The sequence below is a fragment of the Ranitomeya imitator genome, chromosome 3, assembly GCF_032444005.1.
Source record: "Ranitomeya imitator isolate aRanImi1 chromosome 3, aRanImi1.pri, whole genome shotgun sequence".
NCBI lineage: Eukaryota > Metazoa > Chordata > Amphibia > Anura > Dendrobatidae > Ranitomeya > Ranitomeya imitator.
In genome coordinates, this window is record NC_091284.1 from 390,851,895 (window position 1) to 390,874,771 (window position 22,877).

Genomic DNA, 22,877 nt, shown 5'->3' on the forward strand with positions numbered 1-22,877 from the left:
CCCCAAGAGCCTTTTTTGCTCCAGATGGTACAATGTTACCATGCCATGACAAATCGAAACTGATCAGTCTCCTTAACAAGTTGGTTATAGTAGAAACTCCACAGAAAGATCTGCAGCCAGAAGATAGGATGGACACAAGATCAGATGATCCAAGTCGCAAGATAGCCCTGGTAGATGGAATGGTTCTTCTGCAAAAGATGGCCAAGAAACCGGCAACACTAGTGACAGTCAAAGATCTCAGTTACTGCTTCAATGACAGGCTTATGTCTCTCACAGAAAATTACGATGAAATAATCCTTGTGTTTGATACGTATAGGGAAAATTCTCTCAAGGATGCTACCAGGGATAAAAGAAGAAAAGGAAAGGCACCAATTCAGTACCAGGTCAGAGATGAAACAAACATTAATCATATTCCAATGAACAGGTTCCTTTCACATGACAAGACAAAGGCTGACCTGACCAACTATCTTGCTGCAAAGACTCTAGAGTTCAACAGTTCATCACAAAAACTGGTCATCACTTGTTCTTCAGGGTGTACCAGGAGCAACAAAAACTTAGTTTTCGACGACAACAATCACGAAGAAGCAGACACACTGTTGATCTACCAAGCTGTCTTGGCAACACAACGAAACCCACCGGATGCAAGGATGGTTTTCTTCTCCCCTGATACCGATGTACTGGTGTTGGTCATAGCTAACTATGACCTCATGCTGAAGAATACATCGATTTCAATGGTCTCTGGGATGAGCGAGATAGAGCCAATAAGGAGAGTCATAGGGGCAGACAGAGCAAAGGCTTTGACAGCCTTCCATGCATTCACTGGTGCTGACACAACTGGAAGGTTCTCTCGAATTGGCAAAGCAATCTGGCTGCAAGCTTACATGAACGCAACACCAGATGTAATCAGTTCTCTGCAGATGCTTTCGACTGAAAAAGAAGTGAGCAAAACTATGTTGTCAACTCTTGCTACCTTCGTATGTTTTGCTTACTCTCCAAAAGGCATTTTTATTAAGAATATTCCCGAACTGCGATGGCATCTATTTTGCAAGCATATGGCAGAAAGTGACAGGTTACCTCCTACACTCGGAGCTCTAAAACAACATGTCCTCAGAGTCCATATCCAAGCCAGAGTGTGGGGACAAGCTAACATTGCTTTGCAGGATTCTCAGCTGGATCCCGAGAAGAATGGCTATCACAATGGGTTGGATGGACAGTTGAAACCAACCATGACAGATGTTCTTCCAGCTCCAAAAGCAATAATCGAGATGATTAGTTGTCAATGCAAACATGACTGTTCTTCTTCAAGGTGTTCGTGCCGAAAAAATAACTTATCCTGTACCGATCTTTGTCAGTGTGACAGCGAGTGTATGAATGACGAGGACACTCAGACCAAATATGAAACTGATGATGACAGTGATGGTGGCGATATGTAAAGACACTCTGGTTGTTCAAAAGTTAAAAACATTAACTCTCTGCTTTTCGAGTTCGAAAATTTGTTCAAATATAAACCGATACAATTTGTAGTCGTATATAGAGTATTTATTTGGATACCACTGCATTTCTTAGTACTCAAAATGTATGTTTAGCTGTCAAAATTTAAGTTTTACGTTACTTACAAGCTGAGATATTAACAAAAATCGATGTAAATCAGCCATTTTGTAAAATCCAAGATGGCGGCCACTTAGGACTCGGGGCAAATGGAAACATTGTTTTTCTTATTGCTTATACCATAGCCTTTCCAAAAATGTACATATTTGAAACTCTCCAGAAAATTCAGGCGAAATTACATAGTGAACTGGGCTAAGAGTGCAGGAATTGAAAAGGGGGGAATGTCAGGAAGGGAGAGAGGCTGCTGGCCAATGAATGCTTTCCCCACCAGACTGGTGAGAGCGCTCACTGGCTGCTGTCTCTGTCCTCCTGCATGGCACTTTCCAATGGTGAATATTCATGTGCAGTCAGGGAGCCCAGGCCGCATATCACACTGGGGACAATAGTGGGGGAAGAGCAGGACTTACAGTGGGTCTTCTTCTCCCTCCACTGTTCAATTCCCAGCAGCATTTCCTTGCAGAGAAGAAGTCAGGCTCACTGCATGGGACAGCACTGCATCAGGGAGCTGAAATTAGTCCTCTCTAATGTGTCCCCATCCCCCACAGCGGGTTCTGCAGCCCGAATGTATGTGTGATTGTATATGTTTTTATGTATCTGTGTTTGTGTCCATGTATATCTATGTGTGTTTGTATATGTGTGTATTTATGTGTGTGCATGTATGTACGGTATATGTGTATGTAAATGTGTGTATATATGTACAGTATATGTATATGTGCATGTATGGTATATGTGTGTGTATCTATGTGTATGTCTGTATGTATGTATGGTATATGTGTATGTATATGTGTGTGTATGTATGGTATATGTGTATCTGTGTGGGTATGTACCACATGTACGATATATGTGTATGTATATGAGTTTGTTTGTATGTACAGTATATGTGTATGTATATGTGTGTATGTGTTTGTATGTACGGTATATGTGTATGTATATGTGTATGTATGTTTGTATGGTGTGTGCGTGTGAACATGTTTGCTTTTGGTTCATGTATGATTCTGTAGTTGTAAAGAATAGGAGAATCAACCAGGCTCTTTAAAGGGTTATTCACCAAATAATAAAGTTATCCTCGATCCATCGGATTTGAACATTGGGCCCCCCAGAGATTCTGAGAACAGGGCTCTGCAGTCTCATCCTGAATGGAGCAGAGTTGTGCTCTATAGAGATGCTGAGCGCTTTGCGCTCAGCTATTTCCATCAGTTCCATAGACAATGAATAGAGCAGATACCAGATGATACAGATACCTGACATATAATGTAATATATTGTGTATATGGTTGGGCTTTGCTGGTTCTAGCAGTAATCATGTAACCAAAGAGGATGCGCTTTGAAGCTTGCATTGAACAGATATCACCTCACTACTAATCAAAATCCCACAATGTATGTCCGCTATTTCATCCTTCCTCTCCACTAGATTTCTAAAACGCTATTAAAGTAAACGGCTGCTCTTTTTCCTCAGTCCCACAAGCTCACTGCCTTGGGGCAATCCTTGATCTCTCCATCAAACCACATATCCAAGCCCTTTCCACCTCCTGCCGACTTCAACTCAAAAATATTTCTCAGATCCGTACATTCCTCAACCGGGAATCTGCAAAAACCCTAGTCCATGCACTAATCACTTCCCGCCTTGACTACTGCAACCTCCTGCTCTGTGAACTCCCCTCTAACATTCTCGCACCCCTCCAATCTATTCTAAACTCTGCTACCTGAATAATCCACTAACACACCTGCTATTCCCGGCCTCCCACCTCTGTCAATCCCTTCACTGGCTCCCCATTACCCAGAGATCCAAGATAAAAGGGTCCTCTCTCCTCCTGTACCAGTCATGACGTGTATTGCTTATGATTATTGTACTTGTATCTATTATGTATATACCTTTTCACATAGAATAAATGGTGCTATAATAATAAAAAATGATAATATATACCGTATATTTTTTTAGAGGTGTGGGGGACCCAAATAGAACTTTTGCTATGGTGATTTCTATTTACGCCCCTGATGATGTTTGCACCGAAGCTCGGCAAGGGAGGCAGGTCACTGAAAGAAGAGTGACATCTCATTTAAAGACCAGAGGCGGGCAGCGGGTGGGAAATAGTGAGAGATGCAGGAGACCTAAAAAATACAGTATTGCATCCCTGCACATGTAATTAAAACTTCAAAGCAGTTTTCTGTACAATATTCAAACAAAATGTAATAAGCACTGTATGGATGTAATCAGCATTAAAGGGCCTTTACACACATGCCTTTAGCTAAGGGTCCAATATACTGATGACAGGTTCCCTTTAATGCCACACATAGCTCATACCATGTAGACTAGAGTGCAGAGCTGCACACGGACACAGTCATGGCTAGAATATGATGACTTGATTGAACTGATAATTCACTTGTTAATGTTATCACAGGTATGGTCCCAGGATTATCTGTGATAATGGGCTAAAAGTTAAATTATTCAGCATTTACGTCTACATAGAAGTCAATGAGTCATCCTTTCAGTTGTTAAAAACCCTCCAGGTTCAGATTAATAATAGTCAATATGGCAACCGCTATAGCTTCCTTTTACAGTTATATTTACTATAGACTTACGAAATAATGTACATTAACACTGAATTGCTCACAACATTATTTCATGCATTACAAATAAACTTAAATTGACATACCATAAGGTATTGGACGGGGATATGCCTCGTTGTTGCTTCCAGGAAGTAGTTGTGTAACGCAGCAGTCTGTATTATGTCCTGCTGGAACAATAGAATTGGAGGCTGTGTCGTTTTGTCCACGGGCTGCAGTTTCAGGACAAGTGCAACCGGTCTGTGTCAATCCACAACGTACACCCCAGTCTCGAGCTCGCAAGCACTCCTCGAACCATCGGCACAATACACCACAGGCAAACTGGCTAGAGTTATCATGGTTTACTAAGAGAACCTCTACAAAACGGAAACTCAAGATAGAGTCTGGGATTAACTGAATGGATAGTGGTTGTTCAGACAAGCAGATCCGCAGAAAGTTTTTATCAAAGTGAGAGAATGTAAATGGTGATCCAGGGATGCAAAGTTCATGAGCTTCTTCTGCTCCTTCCTCAGGGTGGTTACAAGTGTGGTTGGGAAGATAATGATCCAAAGGTTGCACCATGGGGGATAAATGAGAGCACACTTGCTCCTCGTGTGTGAACTTCAGGTGCAATGTGTATTTTGTTGGGTCTGGGTTTTCCAGGGTCCAGGAGCAGCCAGGGGAGAAAACAGGAAATAGGTCCTTAAGAGAAAAGGCTCCGTAGAGAACTCCAGAGGCCAAAGCCGAGCATGTGCTCGGTGTGGGGTTAGACCCCCAAGAGCACAAGACAAGAGACGATATCACAGATAGTAAGAGGGGACAAGCAGTGTTCATCCTATGACATGGGCCCTAAAAAAAACAAAAACAGACATAAGTTTAGAGATATTACATTCACACAGTTTTAACAATATAAGTATTCTAAATATTCACAATAGATAACAATAGATTCAGAAGATAACATGCCATTCATTATTAACTTGAGTTTTCTGTAACAAGCTGGAGTTATACTTTTAGGCTCAAGGACTCCAAAGCAAATTCCCCACCAGATATCCCGAATATCATGCGCAATAAGTTCACATTGCCTAGAACTGAGATCTACGAAGGGGTACAGATGTACAGATGGCCTAACGAAAGAAAATAATATTTTTTTTTTAAAGTAGTACTATTTAATTTACATTTAATTCACAGAATAATACAGCATCAATATACCATCTTATTTGCAGTAAATTTTTATCCTCATGATGATTTTTTGAGTTTCTGAAAGAGACAATAATCAGATGGGGCCAAATCAGGAGAATATGGCGGATGATCAACAATTACAAGGCCCATTGTACTGAGTGCTTGCAGGGCAATAGGAGACTTGTAGGTGGACGCATTATCCTGCACAAACAAGACGCTTGCGAAAGTTTTGCTGAAGTTTCAATCTTCACCTGACATGAGTAACTCTTCTTAATCACAATTTCAAAGTGACAGAACCTTTTCTGCTAAAACTTATCACGTGCACTTATCAAAGTTAGTACCTGTTTCCATAGCAACAGATTTACTCTTTTCTGCTAGAAATATTCAAGGCCAATACCTCCTCGTACATATATAATGCAGACATAGAATACCAGTAGAATAACATATGGTAAATATATCAGAATAATAGAGGTCAAGTTTAATACACCACATAATTATTGTGAAGGAAGTATATAATTGTAAGGTAGGATATAATGTCAGTAGAACAACTGGGTAAGGCTACATTCATATATTGTCTTTACACAAAGTACTTAACATCTGACTGCTCTTATTGCAGTAAATTAGAATCACAGTGGGGTCTCATGGAAGCATGCTATCGGTGTAACATGGCAGCTACACAGAGCTAGCAGATGGCGTGTAGAATATTTCCTATTGTCAATATAGGAAGCCATAGGACATTCAAAAAGCCACAGCTTAGATTGTCATCCATTCACAAACAGCATCTTTTAAAAGGGCCAATCCGGCTCATCCTGGAAATATGAGCCTATGGTTAGGACTGTAAAAAGCTAGGTGACACGAAGAGAAAGGGTTCACATGTGAGAGTTGACTAAGGGCTGATGAGCTCCATAATCCACTTCTCCTTCCCTCAAGGAAACAGATGATAACTGTAGACGGAAACGTTTAGTTATTTCTGTTATTTCTTCCTATTTATTTTATAACTATTTTGCATATTTGTGTGATGTTTTATTTTTTTATATATTTATTGTAAGCACTGCACATTTTTATCTTAGAGCTTAAAATCTTTATTAAGTTTGATCCTCGTATGCCCTAAAAGAATCTGCAGCCCTTCAGAGAGTGTGTGACTTTTTGATTGTCTAACTGTAACATATGTTTGTGATGAGTGGTGGCAGTGTCTTAAGAAATTGAGGTGTGCTGAGTGGGTGTGATTTACACTCACTTTATAGCCTAAAACAAAGGTTGAGAGCTGGATTGAGTGAGAGGAGATAAGTTAACCCTTGCAGGCGCATGTCACTTGCTGAGAAGTGTGTACATGAAAATTATTAATCCTAAATTTCCTTTTACCTTTAATAGGGAGAGTTACTGAAAGATTTTTCTTATCTTTGTTATCGTTTTGTGTCTATTAGGTGACATATCATAGAGGGTGCCACTTTCTCTACACTCCTCCTAAGGACTCATTCATACGTCCATGTTGCATATAAGAGTTGTATCCATTTTCTTCATTGATAGAACCTATTATAATCTATAGTCTATGCTGTTGTTCACATATCCATGTTTTCCATGAACCATGTGTCCACGCAAAACTCACATAGACATGTCCGCTTTTTTCAGGAAGCATGGATGAAAAAGGTGATTACAAATCTATGGGTCCATAAAAATTTGTCTCTGTGCCAGCTGTGTACTGTACGTGTTTAACATGGCAAAAGACAATTTATTTATGTATCCATCCGTGAAAACAATATTGCAAATTCTGGAGTGTTGGCAGGAAAATCTCTACGTAAAATATAGTTTTTTGCTGCGTTTTTTCCTCATTCAATGAAAGAATTGACATGCTGCAGATTTGAAACTGCTTCAAAACTGCAAGGAAAAAATAAGCATCGTGTGCATGAGATTTCAGATATCTCATTTACTTTGCTGAATAAGGCAACCGCTGCGTTTAGCCATGGAAAAAAATGCAATGTGTCAACATATCTATACTGCATTGAAGTTCTGCATACAGTTAGGTCCATATATATTTGGACAGCAACAACATTTTTCTAATTTTGGTTATAGACTCACAATTCAGATGCAGTTGAAGTTCAGACTTTCAGCTTTCTTTTGAGGGTATCCACATTAAAATTGGATGAAGGGTTTAGGAGTTTCAGCTCCTTAACATGTGCCACCCTGTTTTTAAAGGGACCAAAAGTAATTGGACAATTGACTCCAAGGCTATTTCATGGACAGGTGTGGGCAAGCCCATCGTTATGTCATTCTCAATTAAGCAGATAAAATGCCTGGAGTTGATTTGAGGTGTGGTGCTTGCATTTGGAAGGTTTTGCTGTGAAGTAAACATGCGGTCAAAGGAGCTCTCCATGCAGGTGAAACAAGCCATTCTTAAGCTGCGAAAACAGAAAAAACCCATCCGAGAAATTGCTACAATATTAGGAGAGGCAAAATCTACAGTTTGGTACATCCTGAGAAAGAAAGAAAGCACTGGTGAACTCCTCAATGCAAAAAGACTTGGGCGCCCACGGAAGACAACAGTGGTGGATGATCGCAGAATAATCTCCATGGTGAAGAGAAACCCCTTCACAACAGCCAACCAAGTGACCAACACTCTCCAGGAGGTCGGCGTATCAATATCCAAATCTACTATAAAGAGAAGACTGCATGAAAGTAAATACAGAGGGTTCACTGCACGGTGCAAGCCACTCAAGCATCAAGAATAAAAAGGCTAGACTGGACTTTCCTAAAAAACATCTAAAAAAGCCAGCACAGTTCTGGAAGAACATTCTTTGGACAGATGAAACCAAGATCAACCTCTACCAGAATGATGGAAAGAGAAAAGCATGGCAAAGGCGTGGTACAGCTCATGATCCAAAGCATACCACATCATCTGTAAAACACGGCTCAGGCAGTGTGCTGGCTTGGGCATGCATGGCTGCCAGTGGCACTGGGTCACTAGTATTTATTGATGACGTGACATAGGACAGGAGCAGCCGAATGAATTCTGAGGTATTCAGAGACATACTGTGTGCTCAGATCCAGCCAAATGCAGCCAAACTGATTGGTCGTTGTTTCATACTACAGATGGACAATGACCCAAAACATAAAGCCAAAGCAACCCAGGAGATTATTAAAGCAAAGAAGTGGAATATTCTTGAATGGCCAAGTCAGTCACCTGATCTCAACCCAATTGAGCATGCATTTCACTTGTTAAAGACTAAACTTCAGACAGAAAGGCCCACAAACAAACAGCAACTGAAAGCCACCGCAGTGCAGGCCTGGCAGAGCATCAAAAAGGAGGAAACACAGCGTCTGGTGATGTCCATGAGTTCAAGACTTCAGACAGTCATTGCCAACAAAGGGTTTTCAACCAAGTACTAAAAATGAACATTTTATTTAAAATTATTGAATCTGTCCAATTACTTTTGGCCCCTTTAAAAACAGGGTGGCACATGTTAAGGAGCTGAAACTCCTAAACCCTTCATCCAATTTTAATGTGGATACCCTCAAATGAAAGCTGAAAGTCTGAACTTCAACTGCATCTGAACTGTTTTGTTTAAAATTCATTGTGGTAATGTCTATAACCAAAATTAGAAAAATGTTGTCTCTGTCCAAATATATATGGACCTAACTGTATATTGCCATGTTTGCTATATAGTAGTTGTGCTTAATCTTTGCCTTTTAAAAGGTTAATCCTAAAATAGTAAGTTATCCCCTATAGTAAGTTATCCATAGGACAGAAGATAACTCAGAGATCGTGGGTGATCTTGCCAGTTCTAGTCTATATTGTGTTACATCAGAACTTTTGGGAGTTTTAAATCATTGTCTTGCTGCATTACCCCAATATTCTTCAACCCCTTTTGAGAAAGCTGGACCGCAAAACGCACGTCAAGCGGCTGCTGGCGCCAGGTGGGGTAGCCATCTGTGCACATAAGGGTAAGCATGCATAAATGACCAGTATAATTGGGAGTGATCTGCGGGGGTACTGCCTTCGGCACCCATCCACTTTGCTACAAACTTCTGCCATTTGGGTGATATTGAGTTACTCTGGCCATATAGGGGCAGCTTACTCAGGATGCATTTAGCTTCTCCTGCCTGAACCAGCATACCTTCATGTCTCCTCCATATCTCCTCACTGTATTGGTTATATTATTTATTGATTGATTTTTATTTTTTGTATTAATAAAATCTTTTTTTATGATTATCATGTTTTGTGGGATTTTCGTACTCTGCTTATATGTTTTGTTTTATATTGTGTTACATCAGAATTTTCTGGAGTTTTAAATCATTGTCTTGCTGCACTACCCCAATATTCTTCAACTCTCCAGCCAAATAAGCTTGTAAAACTTGAAGTTTCCTTAAAGGGACTCTGTCACCTGAATTTGGTGGGCTCTCTGTCCGGTCCGATGGGCGGTGTTTTCTCTCCTTTCATTCACCCCTTCCTTTACCGCTGGTCGCAGTATTATCTTGAATATGAGTCTGTTTCCTCCGTAGTTCACACGTGCGCAAGGCAATCTTGCCTTGCGCACGCGCAGTATGCTTTGCCCAACTGTGGGAAAAGTCGAAAAGCATTAGTGCGCATGCGCAGCCGCACTATGTCCCGGAACACAGAGAAATACTTCCGGGACATAGTGCGGCTGCACATGCGCACTAATGCTTTTTGGCTTTGCCCGCAGTTGGGCAAAGCATACTGCGCGTGCGCAAGGCAAGATTGCATTGCGCATACGTGAACTACGGAGGAAACAGACTCACATTCAAGATAATACTGTGGCCAGCGGGAAAGGAAGGGGTGAATGAAAGAAGAGAAAACACCGCCCATCGGACCGGATAGAGAGAGCCCGCCAAATTCAGGTGACAGAGTCCCTTTAATAATATCATATTGTCGAGGTTTTGAGGAAACAAAGCATCCACACACCATGAGTCGACTAGTCTACTGTGAAACGCTGCATTTGCTTTGCACCAGCCAGACCAGAATGATCTTTTGCCATCTCTCTTCTATAATGGTGCCTGACGTGAAAGCAGAAGCTCGAGAGTCATACACTTTCTTGGATGTTTTGTGAATTACTTAATAAGTTGTCACTGCAGTAAGCCGCTGGTCATTCCTGGGAATATTCACCACAGTTACAAGTCTCCTTCATTGAGGGATAACAGCTTTCACGTTTTTTTTTTAAATCCTTCCCGTTACTTTGAAACCGTTTTCAGATGATAAAAACAACTATTTTCTAATTTCTCTTGGACTCAAAATTAGCAGTTAAGGAACAAAAATTTATTGAGATGTCTAAACTACAGCATTTTAGCCAAGAAAAGAGCTATAAAATCCTAGATAGTAATGTAAGAGTTACTTTTGTACATAATGTATTATAACTACTAAAGGTAGTGTTAACAAGACTGATCTTTACATGTTCTTATGGGTAATGCGGATGTTGCATAATATTTCCTGAAATAATTGTCTAATTTTAAACTTTGTTTAAAAAGTCAAAAACAATTAAAAGGGGTAATCCTAAAAACTACAGTAAAATGACTGTAATAAAGACCCTCTTTAGAGGACATTTTGCTGCTTTAAAGGGAACCTGTCAATTTGCAGGTTAATAATGTTATGAAAGTGCCTGACCCCAGTACTGAAAGTGCGGCACCAGGTGGCTTTCAGTCATGAAGGCGTGCCCAGAGCAATTATAAAGCACTGAGAGCGCCGCCACTGACAGCTCATTCAGCAGCGCATCAGTGCAGTGCCAGCTATCAGTCGTTGGGGAGCGAGGTTATAGTCACTAGTCACCGCTCTCAGTGCTGTGAGCAGTGACTGTAATTCCCTAAGAGTGCCTGCATGAATGAAAGCCGGCAGGTCCCAGGAAAAGTAAAGTTTACTTTTTCCCAGGTGCCATACTTTCAGTACTGCAGTCAGTTGCATTAATAACTTGAATATGCAGATTTACCCCTGTAGCTGCTGGTTAATAACATTTTTGGGCATGACAGGTTCCATTTGTGCTGCTGCCGACTTTCTACTGTTTCCATTCATTTTTACTTAAACTTGCAAGGAAACAGAGATTGTAATGGCCCTGCAATTTTGCCAGTGAAGCAGCGGTTTCTTTGCACGACTAGGTGGAAAAGTGGAAAGACCACAGTGAAACAGGGCTGCTGTAGTTTAAAGCTGAAGCATGACTGCTATGTGTGAATGCAGCTTTAAAAAAAAAAAACTTCCATAGATGTCAATTGGGTCCATAGATGAACAAACAGTTCTTGTACATGCTTAGTGGCATCTTTAGAATTCGATGTGCTTCACTGATTTCATGCAAACCTATTAAAATCTATGAGAAGTGGAGCATCTGGAAAGGGCATCAAAATGCTGCCCAGAAACAAGATGGGGAACACAAAATAAGCTGAGTTTTCCAGGAACAGGACAATATCCAGGCTGTAAAATGATTTACTACATTTTTTCCCAGGTGTCAAAGACAAAGTTGGGGAAATAAGTATTTGATCCCTTGCTGATTTTGTAAGTTTGCCCACTGACAAAGACATGAACAGTCTATAATTTTAAGGGTAGGTTAATTTTTTAATATTGAGAGATAGAATATAAAAAATAAAATCCGGGAAATCACATTGTATAAATTCTATAAATTTATTTGCATTTTGCAGTGAGAAATAAGTATTTGATCCCCTAACAACCATTAACAGTTCTGCTCCAGTTAGATGCTATAATCAACTTGTTACCTGCATTAAAGACAGCTGTCTTATATACTCACCTTTATAAAAGATTCCTGTCCACAGACTCAATCAGTCAGACTCTAACCTCTACAACAGGGTGGGGAACCTCAGGCCCCAGGGCCATTTACGGCCATCGATGACCTTTTATCAGGCCCCCGAGCAGATTCTCAGGGACCGCATTCATGGGCAAGGAGGAGTATTTTGATGCCACAAGCTCATTACTTTCTTCTTGCTCGGTTAGCACACACACACACACACACACACACACACACACACACACTGTTCACTACTGAACATTGAAGGGCATGCAATGAAAGATTACGTAATGAAACGAGTGCTAAAGTCAGGATGTACTTTGTGGGCGGAGTTTGATGGCCCCCGAAGGATGGTATAAAATGGAAGAAATACAAAATGACTGTCAATCGACATCGATCTTGGGCACCATGCAAAATCTCACCTCAGGACCCATAAATGGTGCAATATTTTTTCATAAAGTAAATCGGCAACTGCATCCCTATTTGTAGGACATTTTAAGTCCAACCCAGTTCTACCAGTGAATGCCCCCAAAACACCCCGAATGTCCACTTTCATGTAAATATACATAAATCCCACCCACACTGTGACCCATATTGCAGGATAATATTGCAAAAATAATGTGATGAGTGTACTAGATATGATATCTAGTTTACCATTAATTATGGTGTTTATCTTAATCAATATTTTCCTCTACAATCAGAGGCTTAGAAGCCTCTAAATGTGACCAGGCTCAGGGACAAGTAATGGGATGTTAGATACTTAGACTTATTTTACCTATGTGTGCAAATTCATTCAGCCTACTTTTTATAACTGTAGTCACATGAGGTGAACTGATTATCCATCTTAAAATATATTTTAATGCAACACTCCAATTATTACAATTGTAAAATATAGTGAAATGGAGATCCTAATTTATGACATCCACTGCTCCTTAGAGAGATTTGAGAGATAAAAAATGTGAAAGCAAAAAGCAATATATATTCAAGAAGAGGCAATAACATGGATGGACAAAATAAGTTTTAAAGACTCCTATTTTCCACATAATCAGATCATGACAATTGAAGGATTGCCTAGTAACTGACAAGTATAGGGCCTTGCATCCAACATTAGCAAACCTTTTTTCTCTTGTCTACCCTTTCTTCTAATTTAATTCATCTTCACAAAATATGATGATATATCCCATGTTCAATTACCTGGACCCCCACAATTCTCCACAGACCCCCGAGAATATAGTGCAGAAAGCTCAAACATAGTTCTTCGATTATGATGAAAACTGGAACGATTATGAGTGCAATAGGGTCTTCTTTGGGAAAGTAAAGCAAAGAATATGCTCGCCTTCCAAGTTTGTGAAAGGCACAACCCCTGTAATCACCGGTAAAACTGGCTGCTGCAGATCCACAGAGATACTTGACTGATGCAAACCTAACAGAGTCAAGAACTAAATTAGCATGTGCAACTGGAGAAAGTGGAGATAAACCTGCGCTGCCAAAATTAAAAAATGCAGTGAAAAAAAACGTGAAGGTATAAATGTGTTTTTGTACTCGTCTGTTAATGAATTTCAAAGCACACCTGCTTCTTCATCAGGACAAACCACAGAAGTCGACTTTTATGGTTTGTCCTGATGAAGAAGCAGTTGTGCTTCGAAATGAATTGTCAGACAAATAAAAAAAACCATTGCACATGCTAATTTAGTTCTTGACTCTGTAAGGATCCGATGACTCAAGTTTTTCTGTTGTGACCCTAGGCACCAGTGACATGGATTCCACTGGGTGTGTATGATGTTATTCCCTTCAGATATATACTGCTGGGGCTGCCTATTTTCAGATCACACAGGAACCCTAGTTGTAAAGAATTAGCATGGAAGGATTCAGTCCATTTTAAGAAAATATATTCAACTTTTTCTTTCTAATTTTCCATCACTGACAACAGTCCAAGTGCCCCAGCCTGGCAGTTCAGTATTTCTTCATGAAGACTCTCAGGTTCGGCCTACACGTTGCCTCTTCAGCCTAACTTTGCCTGTGCTATCTAAGGGGTACACACAAGCCACAGTTGTAAGCACTGAAGTTGAGCTCTCCTTCTGACTGCTTCACTTCCCAAGTTCCAGGATGTTTTAGCCATATTAGGATGTAGACTGACACTTTATGCATTACTGTTAATATCTCCTCCTAGCACTCATACCCATTGTGCGGCCTTGCTTGTCACACTCCCAGTGATTGTCTTCACTGTCTTCATTTCACTATTAATTGCTGACTTAGTCCATCCTGGCAGTAACTCTACTTTTACGCCTAAAACTCCTATTATTTGCAGAGCTGGCTACCTGTTAACTTCTCTGTACTCTGCATCTACACTCTTGCATTCACTTTCCCAACACACGTGCATACAGGGGCAATAATCACACACAGAACAATGACATCAAACATCAACATGCAGAAAATACAATATGATATGACACAAACCAGACTATACTGTCTACAGAAAGGTGTTACTTCTCTTTTCACACTATTACAACTCCATCAACATTTTTCTCTGCATGGTGGTGCTGCTGACTTCATGCTGTGTAGGGAACTACATCACATAACTATTCATTTGGTGACTGAAGCAGCGTAGTAATTTCCTGCATGGCACATGGCCAGAAGCATCGCTGCAAAGGGAAAACTGTGAATGTCCCATAGGGGTATATCGATGTTCTCCTCAGTTTTAGCATCAGAAGGTATTAGATATGTTAGACCCTTTCCAGTCAGAGAAAGACAGCATATCCTAGTAATAGGTATAATCCTTAAAATTCAACTTTTCCTTCTATGTATGTATAATTGTAAACATACTGCATTACAATTTTCCTATCTCAATGCCTTTTATGTTTTAAATAATCAATACAAGCAGGGGAGAACAATGACCATAGGCGGCGGCTTTTGAGACTATTACTCACATCAGCCTACACCTGATGCCACTAATAACGGTGAGAGCAGAAGCAGCTGATGGGAGTATTCCTCACCCGCCGCATGTGCTATAAATAAATACATGAAAAAAAGCAGCATGAGTTCTCCTGTGTTTTTTTACAAGCCAGGCAAAACTCACAGCTGGGGGCTTCAACCCTCAGCTGTCAGGCTGGTTATCAAGAATAGAGGAGTCCCCATGCCGTATTTTTTTTGATTATTTAAATAATTTTAAAAAATGGTTTAGGGTCCCCCATTTTTTACAACCAGCCTTGCTAAAGCAGACAGCTGGGGGTTGGTATTCTCAGTCTGGTAAGGGGCCATGGATATTGATTCCCCCCAGCCTAAAAATAGCAGCCCACAGCCACCCAAAAAAGGCACCGCACTCTGCCCGGTTCTTCCCAGTTGCCTTGTAGCAGTGGCAAGAGGGGTTCATATTTGTGGAGTTGATGTCACCTTTGTATTGTCAAGTGACATCAAGCTCACAGGATACTAATGGAGAGGTGTCAACACTACTGGAGCCTCTGTAACCCTACTTTCTCTTTCCCCATCACCCTGTAGAATGTAAGCCTGCAAGGACAGGGTCCTCTTCTCTCTGTACCAGTCTACCTTTCTTAGTTTGTCTACTGTAAGTGATATTTGAATTTTAATGCAACCCCTTCTCATTTACAGCACCATGGAATCAATGGTGCTATATAAATAAACTAGCTGTACTATTCACACATTCAGTTTTATATATTAGATAATAATAATAATAATAATAATATAAGACACCTATCCATTACTAATCCTACATACTAATGCTGTTATCAGTGGCAGTAGACATAGCCTGATGGGAGGAGTAGTCTCTAATCTTATCAGCAGGCGCCTGCTGATCTTCAGTAAGCTTTTTACCGTGGATCACCAATGTGGGTCACAGTATCTCTGCAGGGTCATGCTGACATGTGACAGCGTGACTCTGCAACGATCTGATGGCGGTAAGGTTTTTTTTTATGTTTGTGCACAAGCGCCGGCTGACGAGAGACTATTTCTCCCATCAATGGCACTAGCTGTCACTGTTATCTGTGACAGTAGACATAGGCTGATGGGAGGAGTAATCGCTCATCAGTTGGTACCTGCTAACCTATGGTAAGCTTTTTACTGCGTATCACAGTATCTCTGCGGGGTCACGCCGACATCTGACAGCGTGAATCAGCAGGGCTCTGACGGCAGTAATGATCTGTTACGTTACTGCCAATCAGAACCACTGCACCGAAGTTTCCCATGCTGTCAAACAGCGTGTGAAACACTGGTACTTGTTGTCACGATCACTGATACTTACATGTCCGGCCAGCGCGCTCCCGACGTCCCTCCTCGTCCTTCTCCGCCCGGCTTCTCTGGCTCTCGGTGTGTTGGCGGTCCCCGCATGTGCCGTAGCGTCTCCTCCGCCGCTCAGCTTTCTGCGAGGACGTGACCCGGTGGCTCTGCCTCCAATTTGGCAGCGCCCACGGGTATTTCTGCTCGGCCCTTCCCCAGGTAAAGCGCATGTGTGTCTTCGTTGCTGCGATTCTGCTTATCCAGCATTGTGCTCAGGCCGTTCTCTTGTGCTGGCTTCCAGTGCACCTTTCCTTCCGTGCTTGTTCTGTCTGTTCCTGGTTCTTTTTTCCGCCCCTGCTTCCATACTCTTAGTATTGCCATCACCTAATATTTGTGTTTCTTTTCCAGCTCACCGTCTCGTCATCCTCAGCGTTCCTGTTCACCAACTTCACCCAGTCGTCCCTTTGGCTCCGGCAGTTGCGGTTCCATCCTCCTAGGGCTCCTAACACTCCCTGTATAGGGGGTGCGTCCATCAGGTTTGCTCGCCCTTAGGGGCTCTGGGGCTGTGACCCAGAGGGTCCACTCTCGGGTTCACCATTTCCTCTGTCTCACTCCAGTGTAGCGTGATACTTGTGTTATGTATACATTTGATTTTGCCTCCCATTGACTCCAATGGCGTTTGGCTATAATCGGTGAATATTTGGCGATTAAATCGGCGAATATTGCAAATCCGACTATCGTGAGCCGAAACCAATATTGAAATATTCACTCATCTCTAGTCCTGAGGAAACAAAGCATCCACACACCACACACCATGAGTGTACCAGTCTACAGTAAAAATGCAAGCATTTGCCTTGCATCAGCTAGACCAGAATAATCTTTTGTCATCTCTCTTCTATGGAATAGAATAACAACTGTGCATATTTTTTTTGTTTGATCCTTGCCTAACGGTACAGTGTTTCCTTATTGCTTGCATCCTTTTATGGCTGCATTTTATCTATTTAAATCCCAAATAAGCATTTGGAATAATTCAGACACCAAAAGACCAATGGAAATGTCACTGCATCTAAACTTGTATAATCATCCATACGCCATCATACAAAAACAATGATCTTGCTTAATAACTCATGAATCTTAAACAAAAATGTATTCACAGTATACCAAAGTTACTTTTGTTTTGCCCAAAATAGTTTACAAGTATTAAAAAAATGAAGTAAAACTTTAATTGCTGTTTTAGGACTGTTATGGAATAAAATGTTCTACTGAGATCACATCCATTTGTATGCTAGGACTTGCTGTGAAAAACTGTACTTTAATTATGTACTATATTTATATTCCTTCACATATCTAAGGAATTGGATTTTTACCTTTTGATGGAATAACACAACCTCAATATGAAATCAAACTATTAAATGAATTCCTAAAGCAGATTTAAAATACACAATTCTTCCTCCTAAATGCTCAATGACTTAAAGAGGCATTTTAAATATAAGTTCTATATTAATAAATATACAGCATGTCAGGTTTTGTGCTCGTAATTAAATCCCTTACTGCACAGATATATTAATTAGCAAAATAAAAACACCTTCCGTAAGAAGACTCTCAGAGCAGTAATTTCAGCGGTCATCATCCTAAGAATAATCATAATAATTCTAATTAATTACCATGTTGAAAAGCAATCCGACCCAAGAGCACAACAGTTCATGCTACCAAGCTCATGGTATCCTTTACCGTGTTACCATCCTATAGTCAGAGAGGTTGCTGGCACGTTTTTTTACTCAGACATCCTTTTTACAAGTACAAAATGTGCAAAGAAGGGCAAATAAGTTACACAAAAAAACTAATTAGTACTAAAAAAAGATTAAGAGAGTTAAATGTATTAGGTATTACAGTTGTTCAATGGCACCTCAAAAGAGGGCACTGACTACAGCTAAATGAGGTTCAATCTACTGTTAGGGTTGGCGGAACGCAGCAAATATATATTAGAAGTAGTAGGTGCGTTCGTAACCCGGGGTCCACCGTGCAGGAGAGAACCTGCTGCTAGTAAAGGTGGTACTATATGGCGGTATAAACGAACTCTGTTACTTCACAGATTCGCAAGAAAAGAGAACGCTGTGGCCTGTTAACTTCACAGGGGAACACAGCTACCTAATAGAGCCAACAGTGGTCATGCAGTCAACACAGCACACACGCAGCTCCTCTCCGGTGGAGCCTGAATTCTAGTGGCTATACGCCAGCCCTGAATCCACATACACAAAACTCCTCACCGGAGGTGTCGGTATTCTAGGGGCTTATTTCAGCCAAACCCTGACCACATGCAAACATGACCACACTGGCACTGAGCTCATTACATAGGTTGATTCTAGCGCATGGCCGTACGGCCATGCAAACCTTTTATAGCTTTAGCAGTTAAGGACCTTCCTAGTGGTCCAATAGGAACTGCTTCAGGACCTGCACCCCCCGACCTTCAATGGGAGGTCGTCTCGTGGGCAGCGCTGACTACAAAGGCAGAGCCTGGAAGAGAATTAGTAACCAGTCGCCGAGTATCAGCTTGAGATAGACGATGGGACTGACGTCTCTGCTGAGCAGGCTCCACTGCGGCCGGAGAAGAATGGGAGACCGCAGCGGAGATGGTCCAAGATTCCCCCTGTGCAGAGGTGGGAACTTGACACCTAACATCTACTGCCATAACATTTTGGTTTTAGCTGATCGTTCTGTATGTGAGCCTATGCCAAAAAAATAACACAAAAGCCCCAATTCTTCAAACTTGCCATTTTACTCATCAGTCTTGATGAAGGCTGCAGTGGAGTAGGATGTACCAAATTCAGTAAGATATGTGCTCTTTATCATGAATTTGGTGATTTTTTAGCTGCCATGAACTTCAGTCAGAAAACTAAAGTACATTTCCTTTGTAATTTATACCACTTCTGTGGCATGGATGATGAATTTTTTGGTCATTCCCATTTTCTGCTTAGCCTTGCCATTTTTTTTTTTTTTAAGTTGATAGAGTTGACCAGGATTGGCAGAAAAAAACATTAAAAGTCACATTTTTGCGACACTTCAAATGGTTTTACACCAATGTTGGTGATAAATGAATGATGAAGTAGCCTAGTATTGTAAGGTATGCATAAATATATTTATCCATTCATATTTCCACTTGGGAGTCCAAAGGATTGTTTGCCATTAAGGGAAATTTAGCCCATATTTTGTTAGAGAGTTTCACAGTCCTACAAGAAAAGTGTACACTAAGAATCAATGTTCTTGTTTTCTTTCCTCTCCTGTTGCACCCCCTGTTTGGTTAGTAGAACATATGTCTTTTTTCAACCCACGATAACTATGTAAGTAAGTAATAATTTCTAATCAGCAACCTGTGTCATTCTATTTGCTGTAGAACAAACCAAAAGGTAGAGAAACATCAATGAAAATGTGGTTCGCCATCAAATGTGGTGTATGCAGCATGTTGGCTTTCTCTGTTGTTATGCCAACATTTCAGAGAATAAATTGTGAAGCTGTCACAAGGATCACTTTGTAATTATTCATAGCTAGAAGTCAAGCAGAAAAGATCAGAATTCTTAAGAAAAATCTGGTACTTTTCTGAATTTTAACAGCGGAGACACTCGCAAGAAATTCGTGTTGATTACTAAAAACTTTCTTGCTACCTCCAAAGTGAAAACACTGCTTGAAGCTGGTCCAAGAGAAGTTGTTTCTGCTTGCAAAGCAAAGTGCCAACGAGTTTACAAGTCCTTCCTGCAAGTGCCGGCTGTGAGCCCAAACTCTTCTGGCACTTGTTTATGCTAACGTTCCACCACTGTGTCCTCTCTGGGGGATTAGGGTCAGAATGAGGAACAGACATTTAGTTATTTGTGTTCTGGAGCATGGAGAATCAATTCCATGCACATCGCTGTCACAAGCTCAGGTGAGAAAATGAATACTCCAAGACCACTACAGATAATTTATCACCTGGACGAATCTTTCATTACAAATGCCCTTTCCATACATCTTCTCCTCCCGTCTCATTGCCTTGTTCTCTCCTCTCCTCCCCTGTCAGACTGGAGTAACAGCTGTCAGCTCTGGTGTGAATCTGCCTTTCCTTTGATCCCTTTCAACTTAAGCATCGTCTTTTCCCGTCTTGGGGACTTCTAGGAAAATTACATGCAGTATTATAAATAAAATACAAAACAAAAATGAACAGCTATGGTCCCTGCTGGAATCAGCCTCCTTTATAGCTTCGAAGACTGAATTAAACAAGGAAACGTGGTGCTTCACGAGAAAGAGGATTATGTGGTGTGAGGGGAATGGCAACGAGACATTTTATTCATGCAATGCGTACAATAACCTGTCTTCTTCCAGTAGCGTCTATAGCCATCAGATTCTACAGCGCTAGAGGGACACTATCACATCAAGAGCGCTCAGACGGCATCGACAAGCGCGTCAATAAGACTGAGAAGTTGACTGCATATAAAATCACTTGGCCCACCTTATCTGCTTTTTCCTGACATGACATACACGGTTTGCTTTTGATGTTTGCGCTCAGATTTTTTTCTTAAAGTGATCAAAACACTAGTAATAAAAGCAACAATATATTAATGTATTTACCAATCTACAGTACGTAATAGTACAGATTTTCTGTATTGATTGCACTAGTAAGTAATGTTATTTTCTGTCTAATATTGTGTATGTGACGCCCAGGAGACCGGGATACCCAGCACCGGACCAATGGAGTCTGTCTCTTGAGGGGGATGTCACGGGTGGCTTGAGCCGGTGCTGTGGCCTCAGGCAATGCACAGTGTAAGGGGTATCATGAGGGGACAGGCACTTACTTGATCAGCAGCAGGTTCTCCCAGCGGTGACGATCCCGATCCTGGATAGATGGCTATTGTCCAAATGAAAGACTGAGGCACTGAAACGTTTAACCAGTTTACTTTAACATAAAAGGATTTACAACCAGTCCTGTCACCGGAGTCTGTATGGGAACTCTGAGTTACTTTGACCCTGCCGGGGTCTTCGCCTCTTATTGTGCGCAATTTCTGTGTGGCCCTGCTGCTGTATGTGAACTGGCTGCCGGCCCAATCTGTCCCCTCTGGGTCCTGGTTCGACGGGCAACCCGAGTCCTTTTATCGGTTTACCCCCTCTGGGAGTACCGCTGAACTCTGTGTCTGTTGCTGCGTCCGGCCCTAGTGAAGCTGATATCACCTCACGTTTTTCCGGTTGCTGTATTATATATAATGAATACAGCCACGGATCCGGTATCCGTCTTTGCGCCTGTTCTGGGTAGTGATTAATGCTACCCGGTTCTCACAATGTCCTTTTTCTCTATCCCTCTTCTCCTCAGGCCGGTGATTTAGGCCTGGTAACAGTCACAGGGCTGTTAGAGATTCAACTGTATGACCTCTCACTTTCAGCTCCTTAGCCCAACTGCCATTTCTTCTCTCAGACCAGAATGGATCAAGGGGAGTCTCTGGAGCTCCCCCTTCTGGCCGGAGGTGGTAGTGCAGTCTTGCTATTTTAGTATTTGTACTTACTGTCAGTAACTATTTTTGTGGCAAATACCCCTAGGGGTGCCACATTCCCCCTTAGTTAAGAACAGTACTCCGGGACTGTGGGACAATAACATTTTGAAATAACAATTAATATGTACAGAGTCTTAAAAATGAAAAGTTACAAAAACCACTCAAGGAAACAAAAATAGAGTTCTGTAAAAAAGTCACTTCAAATAGCGTCCATTAATACAGTTCTATCCTTGAAGGTATTAGGAAAGGCACTGTACTTAGTGTCCAGGAATTTAGTTCCATTTTTCCAACGGAGTTATCAATATAAAGTCTAAAGAAAGTTCAAAAAGAGCAAAAAGCAAAGTTCAAAAAGCAGTCTTTCCGGAGCTTTGATTTAGTGCCTCCGGGCTGATAAAAAGTTCAAGAATATGCAATAAGTTCATACAGACAAGTCTTTGTAGGCACTGGGCTTAAACGTTGCAGACTGATAACAATGACTATACTACATTTTCTGTTTAACTATATACGGCATAACATATACAGTATACAATTCACATTATGAGCTTTATAGTTGGTAATCTGCATACCTGGCCGGTAATTGACCCTGGGTACTACGCTGTGATCTACGTAATAGCGGTGTCTCTTCATGTGGTGTACTACTGTCTACTGCGGATGTAGTATCTGCCCGCTCTGCTAAAGATAATTCCACGACTATGGAGTTGGCAAGTCCACCGTGAATGGGATTACTCTGACCAGGAATCTGTTCTTCCTGGCCTGGAACCTCCTGTAGTACGGGGTCAGCCTCTTCCTGTCTTGGGACTTCTGGTATTGGGTTCGGTGTTGGGTAAAAGGCCACCATGGGAACCACTACTGCACCATGGTATGTTAGTAGGGTTTTGGGAAAGTCTCCTATACAGGTGTGATACACTTCCTCTTCTTTTTCCTTTACTGGTTGAACCTGTATGGGTTGAATAACTTCTGGTTCTGGCTGGACAACTTCTGGCTCTTTCAATGCTTCCGGACACAATTTAAGATTGTCTCTTGTCACTAGTACAGATGTTAAGCCTCCGTTTTTGCTAATGAGACACATT

General features: G+C 41.2%; 1 protein-coding gene across 8 annotated transcripts in view; it reads right to left on the reverse strand.

Annotated features, from left to right (window-relative positions):
• ADGRB2 (adhesion G protein-coupled receptor B2) overlaps nucleotides 1-22,877 on the reverse strand; it is a 682,045-nt gene that overhangs the window by 366,490 nt on the left and 292,678 nt on the right. For all 8 annotated transcript variants that reach the window (XM_069757009.1, XM_069757010.1, XM_069757008.1 and 5 more), the window contains exon 2: nucleotides 4,262-5,000. In XM_069757009.1, coding sequence (XP_069613110.1) covers nucleotides 4,262-4,985 — 724 coding nt within the window. In that variant the 5' untranslated portion in view covers nucleotides 4,986-5,000. The remainder of the gene's footprint in view (nucleotides 1-4,261; nucleotides 5,001-22,877) is intronic.